Raw genomic sequence first — 12,384 nt, forward strand, 5'->3', positions numbered from 1 at the left:
CAGAGGGCACTCACACCGCAACCACAAATGTAGAACCTTGGGAGTGTATAAACAGGAAATAATCCCAATAAAGGACTGTGTCTGAGATTTCACAATTTAATCACATCTCTATTTTTTACCTAAATTTTTGCCTTTGAATGACACTGGCTGCATATATGACAAAGCAATAATGAATTATAAACCACTAAATCCAGTCTTCAGATTTACACTCATACTCTAAGAGTTATCCAAAGGAAGACCATAAGACAACATTTGCAGTCAAGTTGTAAGTTGTTGCAGAAGTATCAATTTTTATTTCATATACACACATATCCTATTATTGTACCAATTATTAGAAAGAGAACAAGTTAATGTAGGCTCAGATGTCTGAGTAGGCCCATCATCTCACCTCCCTAAAAGGCTCCCAGAATGAAAGTTGGGTTTGGTTTGGTTGTTTTATTTTTGGTTGGTTTTTCAAAATATGGAATTTTAGTCTCTTCAAAGAAGACAAACCCAAGTTGCTAAGTCCAGAGTTTTACACTCTTCTGGAGTTTCATAACCAAAAACCACTACAATTTCTTCACCAGAGACTATTTATCACACCTCTATTACCATTGTTTTTCCTTATTATTAAACTCATAAATATTAAATGATTTACTGGATATTAAACTAGCAACATCTAAACCCTCAGATCTACCTAAACTCTCAAGTATTCCATGAAAAACAGTCATGACCATTTATCATCTGGAATAAAACAAAACTTTTAATACATATATATATATACATTTTTTAAATTATATTTTATTGATTTTTTACAGAGAGGAAGGGAGAGGGATAGAGAGTTAGAAACATTGATGACAGAGAAACATCCAACAGCTGCCTCCTGCACACCCCATACTGGGGATGTGCCCGTAACCAACAACCAAGGTGCTTGCCCTTGACTGAAAACGAACCTGGGACCCTTTAGTCTGCAGGCTGACGCTCTATCCACTGAGCCAAACCAGTTAGGGATATGGATATATAGATATAGATATGTAGATATATATACACATACACACACACATATACAAACACACACATTTTTAATCACCTTAAATAATTTACAGAAAGAATGGGATGGTGATAAACATTATTAAAAGTTTTAATAAGAATGTAAGCAATTAGAAAATGTGTGATTCTACACATGATATACTATGAAGTATTACATCTAATTAAACTTTTAAATCTAATTTATTGTCATCAGAAAATACATGGGATACAGAAACTATTAGAGGACATAACCAAGAAGCAGCAGCCATAATACCAAATCATGTAACATTCTACAGAACAACCAACCAACCAGATTTCTTCAATAGGTCAACAGCATGAAAATAAAGGGGAGCCCTAACCGGTTTGGCTCAGTGGAGAGAGCGTCGGCCTGCGGACTGAAAGGTCCCAGGTTCGATTCTGGTCAAGGGCATGTACCTGGGTTGCGGGCACATCCCCAGTAGGGGGTGTGCAGGAGGCAGCTGATCGATGTTTCTCTCTCATCGATGTTTCTAACTCTCTATCCCTCTCCCTTCTTCTCTGTAAAAAATCAATAAAATATATTTTAAAAAAACAAAAAAACAAACAAAGGGGAAATAGGGACAAACTATCTGACATTAATCTATATATATAAAAGCCTAAGTGACCAGCTGACCAACCAGTAGCTATAACACACACTGACCACCAGGGGGCAGACGCTCAACGCAGGAGCTGCCGAGCTGTGTTGACTTGGCAGCAGCAGTTCTCTGGTGACGCACCTGGAACCAGAAAGGAGGAAGCCCGATTCCTGGGTGCGTCACCTGAGAACCACCCTCTCACAATCTGGGACCCCTCAGGGGATGTCAGAGAACTGGTTTCGGCCTGATCCCCGCAGGCCAGGCCTAGGGAACCCCTCCAGTGCACAAATCCATGCACCGGGCCTCTAGTAAAGACATAGGAGGCATAATCAAATGCAATAAATTGATTTTGTTTAGATCTTAAGCAGAAAAAATAAATTATAAAAATACATATTTTAAATTAAAATGAATATGAGCTGAGTACTAGATGACCTTATGGAACTATATTATTAATATTAGGTGTTATAGCAGCAATTATAATTATGTAAGTAAATACCTTTGTTACATGAATTTATGAATTATTTAGAGGTGAATCAACATGATGTCAGGGATTATTTTAAATACTAAAGCAAAAAAAGGAGGTAAATAAAACAAACTACTGGGCAAAACAAAGACAATTCTGTTAGTTGGTAATAATAAGTTTACTAATATTGAATTTTCTACTTTATAATATTTAAAATATTCGCTTAAAGTTTATTAATTTAAAAAAGTTTTTTTTAATTTAAAAGTGATGACTTTACCAGTGCCTGGTCTCACGGCTAGTACCTAGTAAGCCAGAATTAAAACCAAGGTCTCACACTAGCTGGCTTGGCTCAGTGATTAGTGCATCAGCCTGCAGACTAAAGGGTCCCGGGTTCGATTCTGGTCAAGGGCACATGCCTGGATTTTGGGCTCGATCCACACGAGGCAGCTGATCAATGATTCTCTCTCATCATTGATGTTTCTCTCTCTCTCTCCTTCTCCCTTCCTCTCTGAAAGCAATAAAAAGATATTTTAAAAAATAAATATAAAAGGTCTCTTGCCTTTTAGACCAATGCTTTTTCTAAAACCGTACCACACTGCAATCACCTCTACTCAAAACTTTTCGGTTACCCTCTTTAATATTTGAAGACATTTACTAGATGGCAGGTGCCCTATGTAAAATGTATAAAAACACCACCCAAAAAATTACAACCTTAAATATGTACACAAGTTACATAAAAATTCTTACATTTGTTTGCTGCTTTTATGAACACAGTCCAATGAGTAGGCACTGCTCAAGTTTATAGCTGATTAATAATACACCATCTTCCTTATTATTTTATTAGATTTCACCAGTAAAAAGTTGACTAAAAATGTTGAGGGATCGTGAATTGGCAAGTTTACTACTTCTGAGTATCTAAGGTGATCCTATTTTGTTGGGTTTACTATAAAATTCAAAAACCAACTAAAAAACAACAATGTCTTGCTACACCGAGAGGCTATAATTAATACATTCAGTTTACAGTAATGAAATAAAATATAGATAAGTTGTCACATCTTTAAAAAATAAATATTTGATATGTGAAATATAATTTAGGGAAAAGCCCTTCTATTTTTCAATTCAATTCCTTTCAAATTGTATTACTTACTTAGGTCAAACAGTTCATGGCTAAATAAATTATGTCTTGCAGCAGGTAAAATAAATTTTCACCCCAAACTTAATTAAACATTTCTAAAACCTAAACTTTCTTCTTCAAATAAATTCAATGCTACTATTTGACTATATGGAAACAAATTGTTCAGCACCAATTCCATATACATCTGCAGCAGAGATGATAATGAAATTTTCAGATTAGGAGAATCTAAGTATCTAATCCTAAACCATTAACCATGGCACAGACAAGCCAGATTTAGATTTAGCAAACATCTAGTCGAAACACTTTTGAATGCAAAAATCAATTTCACATTATCACTGATGAAAATCCTCTAGGTTCTCCTTTGAAAAATTAGTTATGAGATGAAGACTGGTATTTTGAAGTCAGAGTACTAAGCTCTTAAATAGAACTAATTTTTCTCCACTGAACTGATATCTATTGTCTGAAGAAAGTAAGTTTATTTCCACTTGGTTCAGCTACCCTCTTTAATATTTGAAGACATTTACGACATGGCAGGTGCCCTATGTAAAATAAACTTTTAAAATGTCCCAATAGTCCTCATCCATTCCACAAATAGCATGGTTTTCAACTCTCTCAGTAACCTACTTCTGCATGCTATCTAGGTTAACACATTTCAAGTTTTACTATATAAAAAAGACCCAGTAATCTATGTATGATATAAGCAGGATAATGTACAATATTACTGTTATTTCTAAATATTTGTAAAAAGAATGCTACTAATATAGACTAAAAATGCATTCCTCATTTTCCTAATAAGGATCTTAAGTTCAGGTAAAACCCCAGGTAAATGTCCCACTAATTATGATAACACTAGTCTCTCCAATTCTCTATTCTCATAGTTAATTTTTAAAAAACAACAACTCTTAGTTCCTCGGCTCAGTATATAAATTTCTCTTTCATTCAAATCACTGATAAAAAATTAATAGATTAGAATAGGAGCTGTGACATATTTTTTGAAAGATAGAGACTATGAGAAATCTTGTTAAAAGTTGAAAATACTAAAAAAATTAAAAATCCATGCATCTCTTATTATCCATTTAAGTCCTTCATCTTGAAATTTAAATATGTTTATATAAAATGAAATAAAGAAGAACCACTTACTTGTTCCTTCTATAAGTAGCTCTTGTCCATGGCTACCCAAAAGTGTCCGAGAAAGAAAAGGTGCAAAATCCACAAAAATCTCACGCAGAAGGGGAGCTGCCTTTTCCAAAGCATGTTCAAGCCTCTCTGTAATACTAATGTAAAGATGTTAGGTTCCCTGAATTATTCAGTAGAGTTTACCAATTTTCTAGTTTTTAAAATACATTTCCACAGCAATGAAAAATTAAAAGCCAACTAAAGGCTCATTATCGCTATGCATACCATTCCTTCTTCCTGGACTATCCTTGTTTTATTCTGTTTTCTATAGCCACCCCCCAGCCTTGACAAACAACCACTCCAAGAATCAGCTCTTGTTAGATGTCTTATAATTAGCCAGATCAGATCATTTGATTTTAGCCTAATAACCTAAACAAACTCTATCAAATCCTTATCAAATTTATTTATTCACCACCAAACCATCAGCACTTCCAGTTCAAGAACTGTCTTCATTTCTAAGTTCTCAACTGCAGCATATAGTAGAAACTCAATAAATGGTTATGAACCGAAATAATCAGTTTACGTTCTTTTCACTGATACCTACCTCTGAAAGAATTTGTTTCTAATATAATCTGAACAACTTTTCATTTGAAAACAGTATACTTTACTGACACATTTATAATAATTTCAATTTACACATTAATGTATTTTTGACTAAACATATATATTCATATAAATATGAATACACAAATAAACACATATATACACATACACATACATACTTAATGAGTTTAAAAAAAACAAAACCCTCTGCCTTTCAGAAAATTCAGAGGTACCCACACCTTTAGTTTCTAACTTATAAACCAAACATATACACAGTCACTACTTACGTACTATTCACATAAGGACTACTTCCTATTCATACTACCAACTAGAGTTGCTACTGAAACCATTACCGCTGGAAAATTCTGTTGTGAATAACCATCACTTTCCAGGTATTTACTTATCTCTTAGAGCAGTGGTTCTCAACCTTCCTAATGCCATGACCCTTTAATACAGTTGCTCATGTTGTGGTGACCCCCAACCATAAAATTATTTTCGTTGCTACTTCATAACTGTAATTTTGCTGTTATGAATCGCAATGTAAATATCTGATATACAGGATGTATTTTCATTGTTACAAATTGAACATAATTAAAGCATAGTGATTAATCACAAAAACAATATGTAATTATATATGTGTTTTCCGATGGTCTTAGGCGACCCCTGTGAAAGGGTCATTCAACCCCCAAATGGGTTGCGACCCACAGATTGAGAACCGCTGTCTTAGAGCCTCTTATACCCGACTAGAGGCCTGGTGCATGAAAATTGAAGAACTGGAGGGGGGTGTCCCTCAGCCCGGCCTGCCCCCTCTCACAGTCCAAGAGCCCTCAGGGGCGGGAGGTGACCGGCGATCAGGGGAAGGTGACGCCCATCACACCTCTGCTGCAGCCACTGCCAGCAGCACAAGCCTCAGCTGGCCCTGGTTACCTGTGCCTCGGGTGGCCCTGGACTGGGGGACTCTGGAGGCAGATGCTCGGGGTGGGCCCAGCCTTGCGGCGTGCCTGCTGCCCCAGCGGGGCTAAGGGGACTGGGCACTGCCATCTTGTGGCTGTGGGCACTGCCATCTTTGAGGGCATGGCCGTCTAACCCTAACCCTAACCCCTGCAGGCCTGGTCGCCCCCAACTGCCCTGTCCCTGCTGGCCTGGTCACCCCTAATTGCCCTCCCCTGCTGGCCATCATGTGGCTGTGGATGCTGACATCTTTGAGGGCGTGGCCGTCAATTAGCATATTCCCTCCTTTTTGGCTGTGGGTGATGCCATCTTTGAGGGCGGGGCAGTCAATTAGCATATTCCCTCCTTATTGGCTATGGGTGCCACCATCTTTGTGACCATGTGAGGGTCAATTAGCATATTCCCTCTTTAGTAGATAGGACGGCGGTTCTCAACCTGTGGGTCGTGACCCCTTTCGGTGTCGAATGACCCTTTCACAGGGGTTGCCTAAGAACATCCTGCATATCAGATATTTACATTACAATTCATAACAGTAGCAACATTACAGTTATGAAGTAGCAAAGAAAATAATTTTATGGTTGGGTCACAACATGAGGAACTGTATTTAAGGGGCCAGAAGGTTGAGAACCACTGAGATAGGATGATACCACAACTGCAAGCCTAAACTTGAAGCACTGAAAGTGACTATATTTGTGGAGTGCTATGAATTTTCCAGCTGTGGTAAGGATTAAGAACTCAGCCACGAGGGTTCTAGTGGTGGAAAATAGTCGCAGAATTCCAAATTAGAATTTAAAATATATTCCCAATTAAACAACACTAATGACAGGGGAAAAAAAAAAAATCCTATCTACAATTCAATATTACTGTGGCTTTGGTTGACTGGCTATAACTTCTTTTTTTATCAGCAATTTATTTATGGAAGAGGAACAGCAAATTTTAAACTTGCAGTTTACAATCCTATGAAAAATAAGCCACAAGCTATTATCTGTGTAATTAAATATTTGCTATGCATGTAGCATTTACTAATCACAAACAGCCACTTCTCATACAACTTTTACATCTCATCTTTAAAGAGGTGGGGGATCTGCAGGAAGCAGCTGATCAATGTTTCACTTTCACATCAATGTTTCTCTCTCTCTCTCTCCCTCTCTCTTCCTCTCTTTCTAAAAGTCAACAAAAAAAAATAAAACCCCTAAGTATTTGCAAGTTACTAAATGTCATGTAAGTTTTTAAAAATAGAAACAACATAATTTTTTTAAGTAACTATATGTAGACATTTTTAAGTAATAAATCACAAACATCCAGATCAGTAGTTTGAATACCTCATATTTGAAACTTGGTCCTGTGGAACTGAACCAACTGCTGGAACTGAGGGCAATTTTGCATTTGATGATCTACCACCTATAAAAGAAAATAACCATTTATAGGAATTTTTTTTTAGATACAAGGTTCAAACAAAAAGGATAACTTTATACCAAGTCAATAAAAAACATATTATAATGCATTTTTAAACACCCTTTATAATTTGGATAACATTAAAATCTACCAGTTAACAAGCTTTTTAATCATTTAATAAACAACAAGCTTTTTAAGCAGTTACAAGTTCAGTTATCAAGCTGACTAATCCTTCGTCCAACCATTGGATGAACGGTAATAGAAAAATATAAATTATGACCAGGTTTGGGTCACAATTCTTTCTATTCAACACCAAGTGGCAACAGAGATTTATAAGTAGAAACTTTTTTAAATTGAAGCAAAAGACAGAAACAATTCCAAATTTAGCCTTAAATAGGTATTACCTCCATTACCATAAAAACTGTCATTATTCAGTCAACAAATAACTTCTGCCATATCCTGACTATTTCTGAGTCTAGCTTAGCAAACACAACCCAGTGAAGACCTAAGAAATTTTTCTTAAATTTAAACAATTTATAGTCCCTAATTTGTGTCCTCACTGCTATGTGTCCAGTCGTCCATTCAAACAATCAAAGCATACTATGCTGATGATATGCTAAGGCTGCTCAACTGCTCGCTATGAAGTGCACTGACCACCAGGGGCCAGACACTCTGACCAGTAGGTTAGCTTGCTGCTGGGGTCTGGCCAATCAGGACTGGGTGAGACGGGCCGGACATGCCCTGGAACCCTCCCGCAGCCCCTCCCCAGCTGGCCAACCTCCTGCATCCCTCCTCAGCCTTGATCATGCACCGGTGGGGTCCCTCGGCCTGGCCTGCACCCTCTCGCAATCCGGGACCTCTCAGAGGATGTCAGAGAGCCGATTTCAGCCCGATAACACTCAACACAGGAGCTGCCCTGGGCCTAAGCCATAAGTCGGACATCCCCAAGGGCTCCTGGATTGCGAGAGGGCACAGGCCGGGCTGAGGGATACCCCCCCTTGCACACGAATTTTGTGCACCGGGCCTCTAGTTAGTATATACTCTGTTATTACATTTGTCACACTGTCCATCAATTAAATGTTTAAATGTCCTTCTTCCTACTGTGCTAATTTTTTTTGAAAGCAGAGGCCTCATCTTTTCATCCATATAACTCTATAGCCTAGAGCAGTGGTCGGCAAACCGTGGCTTGCGAGCCACATGTGGCTCTTTGGCCCCTTGAGTGTGGCTCTTCCACAAAATACCACGTGCAGGCACGCACGTACAGTGCGATTGAAACTTCGTGGCCCATGCGCAGAAGTCGGTATTGTGTGGAAAAGCCAGTATTTTCTTGAAGAGCCACACTCAAGGGGCCAAAGAGCAACATGTGGCTTGCAAGCCACAGTTTGCTAAGCCACAGTTTGCCGACCACTGGCCTAGAGAACTTGATACGAAGGTCCTCAATTTGTTAATTGCAGAAATTATTCCTTTAATCATTCCCATCTCCCATATTTTAGGTCAATCTTCCCACCTGGTATATACATTTCTATTTCCTACTGTTTTGTGTCACTACTGTTTTGTTCAAACTACTATGAAAAATGAATTTCCACCATGTGATCTTTTTTTTTAATAGCTTTGTATTGATTTCAGAGAGGAAGGGAGGAGAGAGAAACATCAATGATGAGAGAGACTCACTGATCAGCTGCCTCCTGCAAGCCTCACATTGGGGATCAAGCCTGCAGCCCAGTGCCCAGACCGGGAATCAAACTGTGACCTTCTGGTTTATAGATTGACACTCAACCACTGAGCCATGCCTGCCATGCTCCACCATGTGATCTCATTTTACTCTCCAATGAAGACTACCAGATACCCTTAAATTACGCTTGTATATCTATGTTGTTGAATAGCCAATTCACCCTTTTACAGTATCAAATGGTTCAAACTATTTTGTCCTATGTAAAGTCATTATGTTTTAAACAAATAACTGCTTAAAAATTTTACTTGGCCAGAGAAAAATAATCACCCGGAAATTAAGTATCTGTTCTTTAAGAATGGATAGGTACAGAAACAAGTCTTGAAAGAGTGAGTCTAGAAGACTAATTTAGAGAAGTTCTAACAAGCTCAAGAGAGTACAGGGGGAAAAAATTCCTATTTAAGAATCAGAATATATAGGATAGGACATCATTGAATTTCAGCTAGAAGTAGGACCTATAAAAACGGAGTCATTAGTGTTCTAAGGCCAATGTTAGAGAGAAGAAAAGAACGGACACATATAGTACCAAATGCCCATCTATGACACTGGAATCTAACTGGGATGGTATCCTAACGACCTGGAGTGTACAAGTACAGATATGCACATCTTGTTACAGCTGCTATTCAAGAAAAGAAATTTCAGTTTCTGAGAGCAGTATCCTAAAAGGGTGTCAAGCTAATATTGGGGTAAATACAGACTGAAATCCCATTACAAATCTATAGAAAGATAGACCAAGAAAGACAGCAAACATGTTGAAGCAAATGAAACAAAGAATATGCAAAGCTGATAAACAAGGAGGGAAGAGGGGCTCCAAGGATCCTGGAATCTATGCACTATCAGAGGTCAGATGCTTTTATCTGTTTTTCAAACTTCAGGCCTGGGTATTCTGGAAGCACTTAAAGGGGACAAAATGGTATGCACAAAAGATAGATAAAAGAGAGACAGAAGAAGAAATGTTCATGTGCAATGTACAGAGAAAGATGGCAGAAATAGATGAGAAGGTAGAAAAGCAAGCTCTGACATCTGGGAGCTGGCCTGATATCAACTAGGCCCACCATTCCTGGTGTTGTTAGGAGCGGGCTTAGAACCCAAACCTAGGTCTTGGTATTCTCTCACTGACTATAAACAATTTCACAAAACATCAACATTAGACAAAGTCATGTCATGACCATGACAAATCACCATAAAACAATACCACTCTATGATCATGTCCCAACAGACAAAAACATGAACTCCACCTAAATAACAAAGATAATCAAACATCCCATGTCCTAATATAAATGACTACTGTTTCTCTGTAAATTACAGCTTTAGCTTTACTTAAGTCTTCCATGCTTCTAGGTAATATTTATTAGGATGTCTCATCATTGAATTACCCATGACTCCTAACAATATCCAATTCCGGGGAAAGCCTCACATCCTTCACTTCTCCCCCAAATAACCTCATATAAACTCAGCTCCTATAATAAATCTTTTCTAACACTATTACTGAGATGCCCAGAGTTTCCTCATTCTGTGCATTCTTCCTCTCCGATCAACCATAGGTTTTTTTATCCTGGTGGTCTTTGGTTGGGGACTTGAGATAAAAACCAGGCAGATTAATAAAAAATAAATAAATAAAAATAAAAAAAATTAAAAAAATAAAAAACCAGGCAGAGAAAGACAGCAATCACAGGCTCATTTTAAAAAGAAAAGAAAAGAAAGACAGAAATCTCCAAGTAAAAATTATTTTCTGTAACAGCCTATTTCATCATAAAATGCAAATTTTTACAGATGGTAGCATCTCTCAAATCAATGCATTTTACAATCAAAGGCATCTTAACAACTGTAGTCAGCCAGAAGTTGAGACCTAATTGTGATTAAACACAGTGGACAAAATCCAGAACACAACACAACCAAATCTGAGATTTGGTAAAAGACTAAGTAAGGAAGAGTTGTGTAATTATTTAAATTCTTTATTTTGCTAACCTACAACCTCAATATTATATAAACTAGAGGAAAAATAGTTGAATACTCTGAACATGTAGTCTGAACATAATGGTTTGCTTGTGGTGAAGATGTATACCTAAGAACTAAGGGCTTTACCGTAATTTGGTTCCAAAGGAATAAGCCATAGTAAACTATCTCCAGCACCTGCCTTCACTACCAAAGGATTCCAAATGTGGCAGTAAATGCAATTGGGTTTAAAAGTTTAGAGTTCGTATCTAAGAATTTATAATCTTGACAGTTATTTTCCCAGTATGACCACAACATAAAAACTGCACTTTAAAAAGCAAAAGACCCTCTTTTCCAAACCTTCTTGCATTAGACTGAAAGCAGTTGCACCAGGATGGGAGGTGCACTGACCTGGAGTAAGGTATATGAACCCAAACAATGTACAGAGGACATTTAAGTAGCAAATAAAACTAAAAAGAACTTTAAAGTAATGGCTTGGAATTCAGAGTACCTGTGTGAATTCATGGTGTCACTAAATATAGATATATGAAAGTATATATAAAATATATTCCTTCATTCACACATAAACAAACAAATAACACAAACACACAGAGCCCCAGCTCTGTCCTGATAGGACCTGGGAGTAGGAAGACCCTAATACCTCATGTACAGATCTTGTCTTCTAAATACTATATTCTCCACTAAGAGATAAATGGCTACTTCAAGATCTGTGAAAGAAAAATATAAAATGAGTATAAAACATCTAGTTTTATGTGTTTTTGTTTTTGTTTTTTATTGAATTTATTGGGGTGACATTGATTCACAAACCATACAAGTTAAAGTATACAACTCAATAAAATATCTGCACACTGCATCAAGCACCCATAGCCCAAAGCTAAGTCTCTTTCCATCCCCATTTATCCCCCTTTGCCCACCTCCACCTACCCCCAGCCCTCTTTCCCTTTATCACTACACTGTTGTCTGTGTCTATGGGTTATGCATATACGTTCTTTTGCTTAATCCCTTCACCTTCTTTCACCAGCCCCACAACCCCCTCCCCTCTGACAGCTGTTCCATGTATCCTTGCCTCTGTTTCTATTTTGTCAGTTTATTTTGTTCATTAGATTCCACATGTGAGATCAGACTTGTCTGTCTCTGACTGGCTTATTTCACTTAGCATAATAACCTCCAGGTCAATCCATACTGTTGCAAATGGTAAGATTTCCTTCTTTTTAACAGCCGACTAGTATTACATCATGTAAATGTACCACAGCTTTTTTTTTTTTAATCCTCACCAAGGATATGTTTATTGATTTTTAGAGAGAGGATGGGGGGGAAGGGGAACATCAGTGACTTGCCTCCATATGTGCCCTGACCAGGGATCACAACTGCAACCTCTGACCTATGACGACAACGCTCTAACCAACTTAGCTAC

General features: G+C 37.7%; 1 protein-coding gene across 6 annotated transcripts in view; it reads right to left on the reverse strand.

Moving 5' to 3' along the window:
* Positions 1-12,384, reverse strand: part of LRBA (LPS responsive beige-like anchor protein) — a 559,344-nt gene that overhangs the window by 402,964 nt on the left and 143,996 nt on the right. For all 6 annotated transcript variants that reach the window (XM_036315411.1, XM_036315409.1, XM_036315413.1 and 3 more), the window contains 2 exons: positions 7,213-7,291; positions 4,361-4,494 (listed from right to left, as the gene is read on the reverse strand). In XM_036315411.1, the coding sequence (XP_036171304.1) occupies positions 4,361-4,494; positions 7,213-7,291 (213 nt within the window). The remainder of the gene's footprint in view (positions 1-4,360; positions 4,495-7,212; positions 7,292-12,384) is intronic.

Source organism: Myotis myotis, unplaced genomic scaffold, assembly GCF_014108235.1.
Source record: "Myotis myotis isolate mMyoMyo1 unplaced genomic scaffold, mMyoMyo1.p scaffold_m19_p_6, whole genome shotgun sequence".
Classification (NCBI taxonomy): domain Eukaryota; kingdom Metazoa; phylum Chordata; class Mammalia; order Chiroptera; family Vespertilionidae; genus Myotis; species Myotis myotis.